The sequence below is a fragment of the Adelges cooleyi genome, unplaced genomic scaffold (genome assembly GCF_023614345.1).
Source record: "Adelges cooleyi isolate 19-005CV unplaced genomic scaffold, UGA_ACOO_1.1 ACOO_flye_CR_arks_rails_tigmint_CR_PRNA_30, whole genome shotgun sequence".
In the NCBI taxonomy this organism is placed as follows: Eukaryota; Metazoa; Arthropoda; class Insecta; order Hemiptera; family Adelgidae; genus Adelges; species Adelges cooleyi.
Window position 1 is genome coordinate 8,470,699 of NW_026095971.1, and position 18,923 is coordinate 8,489,621.

The 18,923-nt window shown below is 29.9% G+C and overlaps 1 protein-coding gene and 1 long non-coding RNA gene across 5 annotated transcripts; one reads left to right on the plus strand and one right to left on the minus strand.

Annotated features, from left to right (window-relative positions):
* Nucleotides 1–99: 99 nt before the first annotated feature.
* LOC126839231 (uncharacterized) lies at nt 100–2,285 on the plus strand. 4 transcript variants are annotated; one of them, XR_007685805.1, is made up of 5 exons: nt 100–195; nt 362–820; nt 890–1,237; nt 1,301–1,451; nt 2,079–2,285. It is a non-coding gene; the product is annotated as an uncharacterized LOC126839231 (long non-coding RNA). The 4 variants fall into 4 exon arrangements; XR_007685808.1 differs by having other exon boundaries at nt 106–507; nt 600–820; XR_007685806.1 differs by having other exon boundaries at nt 106–507; nt 615–820.
* Nucleotides 2,286–2,290: 5 nt separating this feature from the next.
* On the minus strand, nt 2,291–9,421 carry LOC126839209 (ionotropic receptor 25a). Its single transcript, XM_050574350.1, has 11 exons — nt 9,291–9,421; nt 7,852–8,052; nt 7,615–7,788; nt 7,451–7,550; nt 7,130–7,304; nt 6,875–7,058; nt 6,667–6,788; nt 3,960–4,107; nt 3,682–3,851; nt 3,172–3,293; nt 2,291–2,689 (listed from the first exon to the last, which is right to left on the minus strand). The coding sequence occupies exons 1-11, from the start codon at nt 9,375–9,377 to the stop codon at nt 2,403–2,405; spliced, it is 1,770 nt and encodes a 589-aa protein (XP_050430307.1). The 5' UTR covers nt 9,378–9,421; the 3' UTR covers nt 2,291–2,402.
* Between the last annotated feature and the right edge of the window lie 9,502 nt (nt 9,422–18,923).

Consider the following 18,923-nt stretch of genomic DNA (forward strand, 5'->3'; position numbering starts at 1 on the left):
TTAACAACACGGTTATGTCATTGTCAGAAATTTATTATCGTGATATTTATGATATATTATCACAGAATATTCTCTGATATAATCTCTGAAGACAGTAGATAGTACTACATTTATCCAGAATCCAGATATTCATACCAGTTCAGGGTAGCATTATTTGATCGAATAAATCTATAAAAACATAACGTTTAGTTCGGGGTAACGTTATTTAAATATATAAAGTTTGATGCACGTATAGTTGTTGAATAAACAATTAAATTAGGTTACGTTCTGGTCATTATTAACTATATAGTGGACTAAACTGTTTATATTTGTATCATTAAAGAACCCTGATATTTACATTATTATTTTTTTTTATACGTAGGCAATTGCAATAGAAGTTAAACACAACAAACTATACAGAGTTTTAGTTCAAATAGCCATGCAATACAAATCGTGCAGGGGTCAAAGACGATTGCGTATTTTAAAACTTAACTTTGTATTCCAGTGGACAAATGGGATAGTTATATGGTAGATGTGATTTAGATATGATAATGAATTTCTTTGGCAAACAAGATAATTAATTTGTACAACATTTTTTTAAAATTAAAATATAATGATAGGTTTTGGTGTATTAGTTTTGATTTAGTCATGTACAAGATTTTGGAAAGTTTAGAACAACAATTAGTGAAGGATGTGATTCATAAGACTGCTCAAATGTTAGCTTTGTACAGAAAACATTGTGAAAATTTATTTTGGCCTGCCAACTTATCTTGCCCAAATGTATGAAACATATGTCATTTTGTTTGAATTTTTTTTATTAAATCTCGTGCAATGTCTAGTGGTAAGTGTTTTGTTATTGTTCCTTTGTCCTTTATGTATATATTTTCAATACATTACATTTTGACTTTAGGTCCGGAAATGACTGTGGATGACTGTGTTTGATATAATATCCATCTCGTTTTTACCGCCGATATACCTACTACTTTAGGTAGTTTTTAGCCTTAGTAATTGCAATTCATACAATTGAAAATGAAACCGACTTGGGCAATGTAGTGATACCTTGCCAAATAATATGATCTGGCTTGGCTAAGATCTAAGTTTTATGAATTTGTGGCTAAAGTATTTGGTGTAGAAAGTTTTGTTTGTGTAAATAATAAATATAGATCGATCTGAACTACCCATAATTGATAATCCATTGAATAAAGTTGTCCATCAATTGTTATGTAAAATCGAAGAATCACAATTTCGTACAAAAAGAGTATGTACAAAATAGTTTTGTTATCGATTAAAACAGATTAATTGTTTAATGATTTGTTTATAGTTAACTATCATGAGACAAAGTGATAAATCTGAAAGCATTCTAAGAAATTTCTTGGTTGAAGATATGGTAACAAAAAGTTCCTTTGCCAGAGTTTTTGTCTCACATGCATAAAATAAATACGTCACTTTTTCAGTTTGCAATTGTAAAAATGGTAATTAAAAAATTTAATATTTATGGTATTTTGATGTATTAAATTTAAAAATTAAATAATAACAAGATCCAGTTAGCGGTTAAAATAAAAAAAAAGACTTAATTATCATATTTATATTCTAAAAAAGAACGTGTGGCATTAATTTCTGAATTAATTATTAATCTATCAATAAATTCTAGCTAGCATACATATTTAAATGTTTTAAATGTATATTTTTATGTTATAAAAATTCTTTATAAACCTTTTGTGCCAGGAATTTAATATTATACAATTATTTCTTACAAAATATTGTTTGAATATTATTAAAACATAAAAATGTTCAATATTAATAAAATGTTTTAACCAATATTTGTAGCTTATTAGTAAATTTATTTTTAAAAAACTATTATAAAATATTAAAAATGATGAACTATTTAAATAATTACTAAATAATTTATATTTAATACTTTTCATGACATTTAAATACTTTAAATTGAAATGTTATCAAACACTATTTGATAATACATTTTTGAAAACTTTATAAGATATCAAAAAAAGGCAATTTAATTAAATAAAACATTTTGTCATAAATTATTATAAAATGTTTCAACTATAAATGTATGCCATCTAATTTATCTTTTATTCTAGGTAAGATTGGATCAATATTATGAGATTAACGTCTGTCGCATTTACTATAAAAACTTATTCATAACTTGGCTTATTTTTTTACTTCTTTTCTGTTACATTTATAAACTATTATTATGATATTGATGTGTACAAAATGTAGTTATACCTGTTATTAATATTTTTTTATTAAATTATTATTTTTGAAGTTTATGTTATGTTTGTTCATCATTCTCGAAGGTTTATGTTTAAAAAAACGTACGTAAATAATTTAACAAATATGTGAAATTTAATACTAAACTAGTTAACTAATCTGAAATTGTGTAATACTATATTAATATAAATGTTTTAATTTTGAAATTTGTTTCTACGAAAGAATAATGCATTATTGAGTCGTGCAGTTGTTGAATCCATTTTAATCTTGGTCGCCCAACGTTTGTGATCTTCTGATTTCGTATTCCTTCCAAGCGTCATAAACAACTCATGGCCGTACAATAACTGATTTTTGTTATTGATTTCGTCTTTTGAATTGGTTTCTGCTACTTTGGCTTGTTTGTGCTTGAAGTAGACAACTTCAAATGCTAGCGTAACCAACGCTATCAATAAACCGACTAATGTGGCTATGAAAACTCCACCTGATAAAAAGCAAACAATTGTAAAATTAGCTTGGTGTCAAAGTTGATTATAACTATTCTAGACAAAAACAAATTTGAAACTAAATTTATTTTATATGTTTATCAATAAATACAAATTTTACCAAGAAATAAGTAATGCGTGGTATTATGGAATGTTATTTGAGAATAATTAAACTGATTTTTAATTAACATACCTTCCCTATAACACAAATTTTGTTAGAAAACAGTCTTATTAAAAAAAAAAAAATTTTCAGCTTTGCATTAAAGCTAAAAATAAGTAGGTAGTAGGAATCACTTCAAGATCTAATGAAGTAAAATGTGATATTCACATCAGAAAATTGACTTTCAATATTAGGTGTTATAATGATAAACATATTCATAAAATTAAGGCTGTTGAAATTCTAAATTATTTGTACTTATTAGTTATTAGAATTTTTTTTGACATATTATTTAATATTTCTAAATAATTTACGTTCTTTTACCTAAACTCTCCAACGTGATGCCTTCACTATCATCAGCATTAGGACACATGCCGACTTTTGATGCGTTCCAATATTTGGCGTTCAGAGATTCAAAAAATCTATCTTTTTGCAAATCCAATATCCTATGACCGATTTTTAAAAATTATATTTTAAATGTATTTTTAAAAGAGAACATAGATTCAGATATCACTTAATTAAATGTTTAAACAAATTTTGTATAATCTGATTTGCTCAATATTTTTTAAATGTTTAAAAAATATTTCATTCATTTAAAATTAATATCAGTGTTTTTAAGTCGACTCTAAAACATTAGTTTTGATTTTTTAAATTATAATATTTTTTTAAGAATACATATTAATAAAATTACATTGTAAAAATATTTCAGTGTTCATTATTCACAAAGGTAAAGAAAATAAAGATGGACGTGGTAGATAATGAGGTCAAATAGAAAAAATGTCCCTTGGCTCTTCCTCCTAATACATGCCTAAGTAAAGTTAAACTTTATTTTACTTTCTGCTGACTTCCTCTTGTATGAGACTTCCTTGTTGGACGGCAATCGAATACGGCCGTTCGGCAAAGGTTTCTCCAATTTCGGTTAGATTACAATTATTGTATACTTCATATTTGATATCCGAAGAGTCGTGGATCAAAGCAAATTCGCCATATTCGTTATCCAACACCTAAACAACAGTTGAATGTTTTTTATAAATTGTATAATTTAATCATACCTAATATCCTATTGATGGGTGATATTTATCTATGACATAATGCATAAAATCAGTTCTCACCATTTGGTATCCGACAGACCTATTCGGTACAGTCCCTGTCCTTTCAATAGCTGCTAATATCTGGCCATATTCCTCTTTAATTGGATAATCCCAGACTCTGAAGTCGTCTCGATGGTTAGTCTGGTTTAAAGCTATTTCTTTCCACACGCTGTCGAAGAACAATATTTTTAGTAAGAAATAAGAATCAAGAAGTTTGTGGGGAGTTGGGCCTGTCTAGTGCCTAGAACTTTAGAACCCTAAAACTACATTCTAAATAAACAATATACCATTGTCTATGCGGGTTGCTTAAAGTTATATATAAAGTTTTGGTATGTGGATTGATATCGGAAAATTACTAAAGCTATTATAAAATTGTAAAAAGTATTTTTAATGAGTTTTTTTTTTAAATTATGATTTTCAATAATTGTATATACAGGTCAATCGTCTCACATAAATACCTATTATATATATTACCTATTACCTATTATATATTAATACCTATATTTATTGTGCATATCCTGCAACAAAGAGTTAACTTAATTTTTTTAATTGTTTTTATAATATCGATGGTGATACGGCAAAAGGGTCTAAGCGACATACCTATTTCATAGTTTTCAAGGATGGCCACTAAACGTTTTTTTTGTGATTTTACTATTTTTTTTTTAAGTTCCCAATAACTTTTTTTAGTAAGAATAGTGAATTTTTCAATCATATAATTAAATTATAATATATATGAATTATAATATATTTTTCTAACCAATAGTCTAAAGCCGTGTCGCTCAGACCCAAAGTGTCGCTTAGACCCTTTTGCCGTGTCACCATATGATAAAGGCTAAACAAAATATATTTAATAAGTAATAACTAATAAAGGATAAAGAAGATTTAATTTGGCAAATAGAAATCAGTGTAATAGTTCTTATATTTTACGTCTTAAGGTATTATAGCTGTAATGGTTTTTCCTTTAAATAAAAAAGTTATTTGTTTCATTTATAAATATCATATAATATCACTGTAAAAAAGAGTTGAAACTTTTTCTTTATTGTAATTAAAAAAAAAAACAAATTTAAAAAATCTTTAGTCAACAATTTTTTTCTGCGGAAACCCCAAAAATTGAATAACCTTTAAAATCATATTAAAGTTTATAGTAATTTGTATTGCTTTTTAATAATCTGTAAAATGTATTGATTCGCATAGAAGCTTTTTTTTACGAATGATTTATTTATTTTAGTTATAATAATTACCGAAAATCTGTGATCTGCTCGATTGAAACATGATCAGTGTCTCACAAATCGTTTTTATATTAAAAATAAGGATGATCATTTTTAAACGAACATTACTACGAAAGCTGTCAAGGCAGCTCGAAAGATTTCGTTTAATTTAAAAAAAAACGTTATTTTTTACAGTAAGCCGGGTAAGGTATTTAGCCAAAAGGCTACAATCGACAAAAGTGACAGTAGGTGAGGCGGCGTTAACCACTATCCTATTATACAGACGTCACCGCCATTTGTTCACACTTTAACCTTATGCAAATCTTATAGATTTTTGATCTACTGGCATTGTCTGTCAACAGCGACAGGACCGTTGGATACTCTATGGCCTTTTTTTGTTTGTTTAACTATCAACGTTAGTGTACCTACTTCGTGGTGTAAGCATGTTACACAACTAGGTTGATGTACCTTATATAAGTATTTTGTGGCCGAATTACATCAAGTAACTAATGACGTTGTTCTGAAGTTTGTGATGTTATGATATGAGAAGAGTGGATTATTTTTTAAACTTTTGATTCGACCTAGTGGCTAGTATATTCTGGACATGCGATTTGTGATCTATTGAACTGCTGACCAAGTATAAACCGGTCCAGCTATTCCGGAAATGTTCATGTAGACAGTTCAACATAAAAAAACACAACAACGTCATGTATTCTGTACACCTATGGTATAATAATTATAAGTTATAAACCACAGCGCCACAACGTTATATTATACGACTATTGATCTTCATCGTAGTGTAGGTTTACATAAGGTGTTATGCGCTTGAAACTTTAGTGTAATTAAATGACGAACCAACATAATACCGTTATTCGTCAATATTAATTTTCTATCCCAATTTTCAATTACCGCATTAGACAGATAGGTACTGTAACCATGTACACGTGGGGATGCCAACAACGCAGCATTGTAAACAAGCATAGACACAACAAGTGCTTTCAAAAGGAAACTAAATGATTAAATTCTATACACTTTATCACAATATCTAATCATGGACATTAAAACAAGCCCACGCGTAATATAACGTCTACACCTTTTGGCCAAATTTATAATGGTATAAAAATAAATGTCAAGGAATGTTTTTAGGATGCTGGAATGCTTAGACAATATTTTGTTAAAGTCTTTCTACAGGCGCGTAAAGTTGAATGCGTTAATAATCTTTATTAAAAATTCCTAAGTAAAAACAACAATTCATTATTATTTAAACCATTATAGGATTCATGTTTAATTGCAACCAGTTATGAGAGTAGGCGCAGTTTGATTTGCTCTGGTGGTGTCGTTTACACGGCAAACGGTCATATAAATGTTTATTTAATAAACAATAGTTATCGTTTTTAGGTCTACTCAATTCTTGACTTCTCGACCATCTTTGGTGGCTAACAACCAACGCAACCTAACCTTACCGTTTACTTTACTATTCACATTACACATAATAAAATATAAGTATATTGTCAACTCACTTGTACAGAATATCTTCTGCCATTTTCATATTTTTGAAAAATTGATGCGCAGTACTACTGTCAACGACAGAATAGTTGATTCTCGACTGCCGAGCTAACTGTTGCAAGGATTGTACTGGAGTCTTAGGGTAAAATAACGTGTAGACATTATTATGCGTGTTAATCAATTTGAATAGATTTTTATATTTGCAGATTGGTAGAACCATACTTGCATCCGTTCCACTGTCAAAAACGCGGCTAGATTAGCCGTGAAAGTGGCCAACATGAGAACGACGAACACCCAATAGGCTGCGACTAATACACGTCCACTGATAGCTTTTGGGGTTTCACCGCCTCCTTGCGGTGTGAACGAAGTCAGAGCAAACCAAAAGCTCTCGACCAGAGTGAAGTTTCTGCAAAAATCAACATTTCATCGCAATAGAGTGAGCTTATTTATCATTAATGATGTCGAGTTCAGTTCAACCTGAATTGTTCGTATTTAGGTTTATTGTTCTGAGCACTGTACGGAGAATATTTATCGAGTATCCAAATCATAAACGCCGTCATTGTAAGAGCGCCTACAATGCTGAGCCAGACTTCAGGTTTGAGTACAGTCATAAACTTGAACAAGGAAGTTTTTCTTGTTGGCTTTCTGATGACTAAAAAAAAACGTTAAAAATAATTATTGAGTACGATTACAATTATAAACAGTGCAAAAATAAATAAATAACAATAAATAGTGTGGGCGTTGGTTGATAATTCTGTTGTGCTGCTAGTTATTCATTCTGTCGAGATAAGATCTCACCGATGGATATTCCGGTCTGTTCAAAGTAAGGGGCTATAAAATCGATGACTTCTTCTCGCTCGGACGTCATAGTCAATGCTGCAACGACGATGTCCAACTCCTGTCATCGTGAATATAATTCAATTTTGAGATGTCTTATCGGTTAAGTTGTCTGTATGACTTACTCCTTCTACAAGTCCGCCTATCAGCCCGTTCCACGTGTTGTTGACCGGATCCAACTCGCCAAACACTTCTTTAACTACTAGTTCGTATTTAAAGTTCATATCTTTGGCGAGCTTTTCTATCAGGTCTATGCAATAGCCTTTCCACGTACCGTCCATAAATGTCCAAGGTATTGCCTAATAACACAAACGGTTGCTATGCAATTGTCGGAGAAAACAAAAGACATTAGATTACTATACCTTTGCAGTTCCTATTCTAAAAAATCGTTGCTTAGAAATAAACGTAGACGCTGTCTGTTCCATATCTAAACCTTTTTTTGAAGTCCATGTACCTAATTGCTTGGGCGAACCTTTAGAGGGCATTTTGTAAATTTCTGCTCGGTCGTCGTACGTCACCGTATTTTTATCAGCATCATAATAGATTTCCTTTGTAAATTTATACTAGAATCAGTTGAAAAAAAATTGTTGTGTTATAAAAAAATAAATGTGTTTGGTTTATTGAAATCAAAAAGATGTCTTAAATAGCGGATTAATTATACATTTGATAGCTATGATTGCAACAGAGTTTTTATGAAACTAAAATATACTCTATAAATTATTAACATTTTGTTTGCAATTATGCAGGTGACTTTTTTAAGTGTCTTTTAAGTGACTTTTTTAACCCAATAACTTTTAGGGTTTATCAGTTGTTGATTTGTTTTCCGTAGTGTTCTTTTACAATCAAATTAAAATTTTTCACACCATTTTATGATTTTAACCACCTCCAAATTTAATTATTTTTATCAACTTTTGAAACATAAATGGTAACGTACATATTTTATTAACTTTTTAAATTAAGAATAATTTACAGAAAATGTTGACTAGTCCATAACCAGTTTTGGATAATAGTTCTTAAAGTTATTTAAGTTTAAAGTTTATGATGGGAGGAGGGGTACTATTTTTATCTGCGCGTACTACCTACCCCCTCTTCCCCGGCAAGACACCTGAGTATACCTTTTTTAAAGTTAATAATTTATAATTCTTTCGAAAATTTGTCAAAATATTTCATGCAGTATATCATTATCACATATATGTATATAACAGTTATAACTTATAAGTTTTATAAATTATTATTATAACAAAATAACATGGTTCGAAAAATCTTGATAAAATCGTACAGCAAAAAATCGTCGACCGTATCTGTAATTAGTGAATTAGGGTACTAATCCCGGATTCCATGACCGCATATATATTATTGGATTTTACCAAATTCTTAAATATTTAACGGTCACTTGTAAAATAAATAATGAACCGTATTTGAAATTGATCAATTTATCGGGTATCTTATTCTGTGTCGGATCCCACTCCTGAGGGTTAAGTGCGAACAAATATTCGAGGGTTTAAGCTAGAAGTAATCTAAATAAACAACGGGGTTTCGGAGCATTGCACCTTTTGCACCCTTAATTTATTCGGCACTCATCATTTTAGTTAAGATTGTCTAAAGAGAAGGTTAAGACATTTGCAAACGAAATATGTTAAGGGCTTCGGTCATGTTATAGGGAAAGATTTAGATTTAGGGATTTATCATATCACAGAGTTTATAGGTTAGAACATAGATCTACAATCTACATGGGCAGAAATCCGAGGGAAACAGATTGCATAGGTACAATTATTAATGTATGATGTTATAAACCGCTTACGGATGATATTGCGTTTAATATTGCCGTTCTCTGTTCTCTGGCTTGATCGGATGCAAAATTCGAGGAGCAACTGAAACTCAATTGCATGTCTGTTACGCGTTGAAAAATATTTTTGATAAAATTTAAAAACACTTTGGCCCTAGCCGTGTCATTCATGTATCCGTTTTCCCAGGACATCATCTTGACAACTGATATCGACGATTCGGTCCGTATCACGCTCGCAGTGTCGGTGACGATTATCCAAGAGTTGTCATGTTTTATCAAGTGTTCGTTCCTAGCCTAATTCATAATAACAATAATGATCAATATCATTTAACTGAAGTCTATTTACTGGTTAAGGTTTAAAATGCACACAGAGCTTACTGAAGTTGAATTTCTATAACACATCATTTTAAGATGGCATTTTTTTTTATCTTTGTGGGCTATAGTTTATTCCTCATCAGGCAATTAATAAAAAATACTGTAAAATATCTTTTGTGAAGTGTCATACGAAATCGTTTGTAACACATTTTTATTCACATCCTTTATTATTATTATTGTATATTTTCTAATACCGCCAAGAATAATAATCTGTTTCTATACGCTGTGGTTTTTATTTACTGCGTGAGTTTAGAGATGTTAAAAATGTGTTTCATGAATGATAAGTGATTTCGTAAGAGATTATTGCAGAGAACATTGTTTAGTTATTGATTCCTATCCCGAAAAAATAATTCGAATTACAAAGATAAAAATAAAAAATTATACATTTATATTTTTTATTTGTGCGTCGCATTAAATACAATGAACATACAATATAATTTAAATAGTGTGATATTAATAGTGTGTATAAATTTTTGAAAAAATGATAGAAAATTGTTTGTTTTCTTTCCATAAAAATCTCGCTGACGAGAAGGAATTTGTGTTGTAAAAAACCGGAGCCGTTTGGGCTACGTCCTTTTTTTTTATGCATTTAGATATTGTTACTAAACATTAATATAGATTTATTTTATAAAAACCATTATTATACTTTTCATTATTCTTTGAATTTTAAATTAGTATTCCTAATTAAATAGCACATACAACTACTTAACAACACTATCAGTTAAATGAAAGAACGAAATAATATTATATTGGTCAACTGGGATAGTTTTAGAAAAGATCATAGATTACTGATAGTTTTGAAATAGTGAGAACTTTGTAGATAGCTATGAACAGTCGAATAATAAATTACCGATAATAGGAATGGTTAACAAAAGTATGCAGTGTGGAAAGAGCAAATCGTTTTATGTTATTTCGTAGGACGAGAAGCAAGTAATATATCGTGCCCAAACCTAAGCGGGCAAGAAAAATAATATATTGGTTTCTGGTAAGATTGTGTTTATTGGAACACGGACTTATTGGAATATTGTGCTTTTATACCAAGAAGCAATGCGTGATAGAAGATTAACTCATTTATTTATTCGATCAAAATTAGTAATAATTTTTACGACGAGGGAAAATATCACACTAGGTATAATTACTAAGAATTAATTGATTTAGAAATTCATCACAATGTTGCTAAACTCAATTGGTACTAAATACTAATCATAATATAAAAACAGTAAATTTAAGTACATAAAAAGGTAAGTAATTCAAAAGAATTTAATATTAGAGTGGCAATAGAAATGTCAATAAACAAAAACAATTTGTTAAATTGTGGGACTCACGTCCATCACAAATAATTTTACTAAAATTCATAAAAACGCGTGTTGACGATGAGTCATCACTTCCTGTAAAGCCCCCTATACACGATCAAGCCATTTGCGCAACTACTGTGTTTGAGCAAACATTTTGATGGTGTATGGCACGGCTTGAGTAGTTGCACAACGGTTTGAAAGAAATCGGTCGAGACCGAAATATTTTGCACAAACATTAGCGTTTGACAAGCGGTTTGATCGTCTATGCCAGTGTTTGACAAACATCACAGATAAAAACTTAAAACATATAAATTAAGCGTGTAGTTTTTTTATAAGTATTCATTTTTTAATCGGTTTTTAATTAATAATGACGACGAGAAAGAACTTCCCGTGAGCTTCCCGAACTGTGGAAAGTAAAACGTGACATGTACAAAAATAGAAATAAGAAGGATGCGGCATTCGAGAAACTGGTGGAGAAAATGAAAGAAATAGGCCCAACGCTAAAAGGGATATCGTGCGTACCAAAATAAATACTCTTCGTATTTCGTACCATCAAGAACTTAAAAAAGCGAAGGCCAGCATGAAATCCGGTGCTGGATCTGACGACGTATATGTGCCTAATCTTTGGTATTTCCCCAAGATTTTCTGAGAGAATTCTCGAAATTGTATCAAATTCAAGGAACTTCCACGATGGAACCATTCCTTCACCCACACTCTCTGCTTTATTTTCTGTTTAATTTTTTTTCGTTCCGTCAAACGAGCAACAATTATTGAGGCACAAGTATCCTCTGTTTCGGACGTCATGCGATATTCTTTGGCGAGTCAAAACACTAACTGAAGTTTGCACAAACCGATGGAACGTGTATGTACTACAGTTAGTGCAAACATGATGTTGCACAAATACAGTAGTTGCGCAAATGGTTTGATCGTGTATGGGGGGCTTAAGACGCTGCTGTATTTAGTCTGTTGTGAGTGCTGATGATGGAAGTATTTCTACCGAAATAGTGTATTATTTTTGCGGTTAGGGGTTTTTTTCAAAAAGTATTTTAGTTTTTAATTCTTTACTAAAAACATATATACAATATGTATTATATATTTTCAAAAAGTATACTTGTCGTTAAATATTTTTTCCGTCAAGTTGATTTGTACATACCGTTTTCAAATACTCTTCGACGTCCCGTCCAACCAATGCTACGTGTCTAATACCGATTTTAGTGTTTCTGATCTGATCGATTTCTTTAGAGGTAAGTTGCGAGAAAACAATAGATCTCAGTGACGATTCACCAGAAGTCAAGTAGACCATGGCTTGGTCGGCGTCTGAAACGTAAAAGTATTATCTGCGGTACTATGCTATAGAAACTTTGTAATCAGAGTCGCATTTAGGACCATTTGCGCTCGGTAAAAAATAAAAAATCTATCGTTAAGCCTAGTTTTTTATTATTTTTTTAAAACTAATTTTGTAACCCTCACAAACGTTAATACCGCTGGACAATTAATAAATTAGAAGCAAATTTATTTGGCATTTTCTTATATATAGGTGCTACCGTGAAATCAATAGGAACAAAATTTAGAAATATTAAAAAATATTAAATTCAGTGTCTGGCATTTATAAAATATACATCTTTTTGTATTCTCATGGTAAGTAATATGTTAATATGTTTACTAAACTATTATTAACCACAATAATAGTTACTCAGAAATTATTTCTCGTATGTGTTTTTTTAACAATCTCAAATTGAATACAATATTCAAACCAGTGGCATTATCAATCCCATTTCTCGCCATTATTACGATAGGCAAAAGCTATATAGCTGTTGCTATATTTATAACTAACTGAGTTACACAGGTATATACAATATATATTATATTTATCCCGAAAACTATGAATTTGACACTAATATCGGTCGTTTTTGATAATTTTTACATGTCACCCCCTTCTTTCCACTCTCCTCACCTCTAGAGGTGTCTACCCCCATAGTATTTTTTCCAGACCGTAAGTCATATGTGTACTGAATTGGTTAAAATTTCTCCAGGAGTTTCATTCAAATAGAAGAAGAAAATTGAGTATTTGAGTTATAAAGAAAAGGAGGTGAATAAATAATTGAATTCCATTGTTATTATTTTTTTAAAAACACAGTTAGTCATCCCATAAAAATGTTTCCACCCGTTATAACTGTATTTATTGCAACTTCCGCACCTCTAAATGCGACCTTCGTTAATGACAGCTATTATGTTTGTATAGCTAACCTGATTGATTAGTAAACACGAATGTGATTTCTTTAGTGATGTTCAACCACTTGACGTAGGTCTCGATCAGTCGTATGACGGGTCGAATGGGCGAGAAATCGGTGTGAAAGTATGGAAATGCATTGGCGTTGCTGATGTTCCTGCACGTCGAACAGGAAGGATGGAGCATATCGACAACCCCTAATGTGTCGTTAAACGATTCGCAAACTGTTAAGGACAATCGACAAGTTAAATCTCAATCACCATTAAAGCAACATTAGTACTATTATATTTGATTGCCTAATGTTAGGTTATCTATTTAACATAGTACACTCATTTTCTTTGATAATTTATTAATTTTATAATAAATAACGCCTTTTTTTTAGTTGTTTGATATTAGATGTGTGGTTGAATATAACGCAAATAAAACAAAAATATTGCATGCAGTAAAACTTGTCTGAAATCTTGAGTGAAGAAGGGTCTTAATATTCTATGTAATCTATGTATATATAAAATATAAATGAATTCTTGTTTGTTTGTCCTTCATGCATTAGTACACCATTCATCCGATCGCCATGAAACTTTGGGAAGTCGTTGAGTACACTCCCGCGAAGATAACTGGCATAGTAATTTTTGAAAATTCCCCCCCCCCCTAAGGGTGGCCTCAAACATGAACTTTGTACTTTAAATACGAAATGTAAATAAATTAAATGTTTGTAACCATGGTTATCTAAAATAAACACTTGGTTTGTAACCATGGTAACCCAAAATAAACACTTGGTTTGTAACCAGGGTAACCACGGTACTCGAGCAAATGGTAGGCATCGAGATAAAGAAAACACCGGAGCGCGCACTCGAACCGAAAAAACGAGCCGCCATCCCCGCTACCGTATGGCAAAACCGTATAGTACGTAATGCGTTTACGCCCCACCACCGTACGGCAACCGTGTGCCTCCCGGCAGCTCGTTCTTTTTACGTTGCCGTGATAGGGAGTGCGCGCTCCAGTGTATTCTTTATCTCGATGATGGTAATTGGTAGGTGATGATTAAAGGAACAGGCCGATTCTATGTATCACAATTCTGGGCAAGCTTTTAACTGTTAGAACGGGATCTGAGACCTTTAAGTAAGAGGAGGACATAATAGGTTTGTTCGTTTTGAAAAAAAAATGTACACTACACTAATTAGTGTACACTTTTTTCTACTCTACGGTCGGTGTGAAAAAAGTGTATACTGATACAACACTATTTCAAAACGTACGCTTTGGTGTACACTTGTTGTGAAAAAGTGTACACTTTTTGTCAAAACAAACAAACCTATTAACCGAAAAAAGTGTCACAAAAATGCAGTCATGCTGTTATCTGATAAGAGATTAGAGATTAGAGATGAGAGGTGGGGGTGGGAATGGGGAGTGGGAATTACTTTACTCAGCCCTGGCAGACTAAATCTCGGTCAACGCCGGGTCTGGACAGCTTGTTATTTTATTAACTGTTATAAATGTATGTAATTTTGTATTGCTTTATTTGTTTGAAATCGTTTTAATATATTAGTTTTTACAAAAGACGGTACTTTTTAATTGTAATTTGTTTTGCCAGATCTTTATCGGTTAATGGAATGCAAAATATATGTTCTCTAACTTTAATAAATTATTTCGCTTACAAGTAATTTACTAATTACAACGAAAATGATAACATACTGAAAATATCAGATAGAAAAAACCCGAAATCAGTCATGAATTATATTACTCAACTAATTAAAAGTAGGTATTATATACTAATAAAACGAAATATGTAATACCTACGTAGTATTGCTATCTCAGCATATTTTTTTAACCACACTACTCCCTCTGACTTTGGTATTATACATATGTTTATAACACGCAGACCAATAATTCAAAACGAGTATTTATAAAGTTGTAATAAAACGTTAAATTATTTATACTTCGAATTGAAAAACTGTAATGCTGTTAAAATGCTTAGAGAAAATTACTTTTGTACAATATTAATATCGTTGTACCATTGAGTATTAAACGAGTACTAGATATAGGTACCTAATATAATAATAATTAATATTTGCAATATTAAATATAAATAACACATATTAATTATTTAAATATGATAATTTCCTTACCAAAAATGAGAAAAATATAAGAATTTGGGATAAATTATTAATAATTAAGAGTTAGGATCAGGATTGAAGAAGATAAACAGAATATAACATAGTTGGACGACCGACGAAGTGGAAAGCAATATAAAGGTGTGTGTGACACAATGTGTCTTTTAGAGTGAAATTTTTTTGTATAATATGCAAGAGTCAACTGATGATAGGAAATGTTGTATACTTTGTCTGTAAAATAGTGAATCTGTAATTATATAATTGGCCAAATGAACTATGGCTTTACCTCCAGCCACTGGCCTGCAACGAAATTGTTTTGTTTTGTATTTCCTAAAAAAATAACTATTACCAATTGCCAATTAATTTAACTTCAATAAAATAAGTACATTTTCGTTGTAAATAAGGAGATCTAAACAAACCAACAGGAGGAGAACAATTTAAAAAAAAGTATAAAATAACATGTAAAATAATTTTTTTAATTAATTTTAATATGAAACCTTACATTTTTCGGCTGCGTCAGACGGCGGATCAATAGTAATTGCTTTCAATGAAAACTCGTTGTTATTCGATGCAGATATCAATTGAAAAAAATTTGTATCGCTCTCGCTGGGAGTCATAACGCCTGTAATGCATCACGCATAAAACATATTCTTTTAAAAATAATGTATCATATATAACGATATGTAAATAATATTTTACTAGTTGTAATTGCAATAATGTTATACTGTGTGTTTTTTGGTGGCAGAGTCAGTTGAGAGATATTAAATTTGTTAATCAGTTTATTGAAAGCAAAATTATGACATGAACTTAAGAGTCTATGGAATATGTTTACAAATAATACAGCTTAACACTGTGTAGCATAAGGCGAATAAGTGAATGTGGTTAAAAAGGACTAGATTCCTAATTAGCTACTTTTTATTAGAAAACAAAATATGTTATATTTGTAATAGTTTTTGACTCATTTCTCACACTGATGCTCAATTATTATAGGGTGTATAAAATTATGTGTTTCTTTTTATGTTTATAATAAGGCTAAATCCACAGCTGTTTGAGAGGTTAGCAGAATAATTTACAGTGGAAGTTGAAATTATATATCATGGATCAGTATTATATCTATACATTTACTTGTTCACTTTATTAGGTAATAAATAAGGTTCCTACGGCATGCAGTCCAGTGGATATACAGGGAATGAGACATTTAATAATAATGCGTAATTTTTACAACCAGAAATATGTATACCTAATATTATATGTAATTTATAATAACACATAAATTAGAATTAAAAATTAATTAGGAATCATTCAACAATAGTAATACATAGATATTGTTAGTAGTATAAAAGTTATTGGGATAATTGAAAACGAAAAAGGCATATGTTATTGCAAATATTACCATAAATAAAATAAAATATGTTATTTAAAATTAGATTAGGTAAGTTAAGGACATAAAATAAATATTTAAGTTTTAAAATTCCAATATTTTTGTATATTTTCGATTTGTAAAAAATAAACTTACCGATTTTATTCATTTTTCCATATGTGCAAGTGATTAAAAAACACAGCGATACGATAGTAGTGGAATACATTGTACCTTTACCACCGTTAAGCGCTGAAATAAAAATAAAAACATTTTCCATATTCTACGGACCGCGGTCGTTTGAAGTTTTGTCCAATTAACTATAATTGGACTATAAAAGTATATACACAAAAAATTATATTGTCCTATTTATTTCGAAATGCCATGTCGATAGTGGTGTTTCATTAAGAATTCAATAACTCGACGTATATAACATAATGGACTGTCATACATTGTTCAAAAAGCATATATAATTATTAGAAAAATGACTATTAGTGAAGGGTTTTCCTATTTTTTTTTTTTTTTACAAAAAGTTAGTTACGTTAGTAACTATGATTTTTATAGGTTATACGTTCATATTTGCATTTGAATACAGAATATTCTAATTATATAACAATATATATATTTAACGTACACATTAAATTTTTGAACAAGGTCATATATGCCAATTAAAAAATGTCAATAAATTATATAATTTATACAGGGTGGTCCATTTGATGTTTGAATATTAAAAAAATCATTTTTTCCTATACTTGTTGGTACATATTTTACTATATTTTTCATTACGTTGAAAAATGTTATGTTTATCCCTTATATGTAAAACAAGTATGAATCTGATTTTTGTAAATAGGAATATATGGTTTTAATTTCATTAATATTATGTAGATAAAAAAAATTGAACAACAAATAATAGCATTTTAATTTTTAATTTTTATGAATCTGTTCGTTATACGTTCAAGCATGAAACAAAAAAATAGGAAAATCATTCACTAATAGTCAGTTCCTTACACCAGATGAATCACCCTTTATTACATATATGTTATTTAGTATGTGTATTATTATACTTGTAGTATAATAAATGTATCAATATTAAATATATCTATGAGTAGACTATGTAGATATACATAGTGTTTCTAACTCATGTTAGAAGCGACTACTCTTTTGTCGTTTATAATTTTTTAGCTGATCATTTTTGTAAGCTTTCTATTTTACACACACTTTAAAATCGAAATTATAGACATTTTTATGAAAGTAAAAGTTTAAATATTAACAACCACCCACCCCTAAACTTTTAGCTTATTAGCAATTATCATTTAAGCTATATAATAGCACTGTTTCCAACAGAATATTCATCCGCCTTCAGGCCCAGCGCAAAACATTGTCAATATAGATAATAGGCATAATGCCTACATGGTGGCGTTTTTTTACAAATATAATATATTTAATATATTGTAATGAATATATTTAATTAACATTCTAAAATACTGCAAAATTGGAGTCGCCTAGGTTAAGTATTTTCTAGTGTCGTCTCTGTCCACCTTTATTATTATATGAAGCGGTTGCTTCAGTTCAGATAATTATAAATTTAGTATACCATTCATGCTAATTTATACTGGCAGGTATAGTTATTTGTCTTAGGTTTCATATTTAAAATATTGTATTTAAAAAATTTAATTCTAATTTGAAAATAGAAAGTTATTTAACCATTTGATATATGAGTACTGTGTTAACCATATTGCGATACTGGTATTATTATCTATAAATGGAATGTTACCAAATTGAGACTATACTGTACATTCTAATACAGTCCATTGGTTCTATAATTTTGATAAGGTAATGTTTATTGCAAAAAGACAGGTCACGAGAAATTGAATTAGTCAAAGCAAAAATTGTTTCTCTACATACAATTAGTTATTACTTGTTTGCAGTAAGTACTTAATATTCAACTAAGTTAACTTTTAAACCCCAAACTGAAAATTAGTAAAGCTAAGTACGAATCAAAAGTGTATTCACAGTTATCTACACGAGTATGCTGTATGATAGAATTCTAATTACCATCAGTTTAATTAAAAATACTATAAAGTTTAACTCATTAACAACATAAATTCAATTATAATAATATAATTCCTGCCTGCGTTGAAGTTTAAATAATTATTTGATTAGTATTTTATTTAACAGACGTTTATACTAATAATAATTTAAACTAATACTAGTTATACTAGTATTTTATTGATAAATTAATTTGGAATTTCTTATAAAATTGTACTTTATTTTATATTAAAA

Excerpts from the sequence above, each read along its gene's own strand:
- LOC126839209 (XM_050574350.1), bottom strand. The coding sequence starts at position 9,377 with ATGCAATTGAGTTTCAGTTGCTCCTCGAATTTTGCATCCGATCAAGCC. Across the intron at positions 4,108-6,666 it reads GCAGAAGATATTCTGTACAA|CGTGTGGAAAGAAATAGCTT; the intron begins GTGAGTTGACAA and ends GTTCTTCGACAG. Across the intron at positions 2,690-3,171 it reads CATCACGTTGGAGAGTTTAG|GTGGAGTTTTCATAGCCACA; the intron begins GTAAAAGAACGT and ends GCTTTTTATCAG.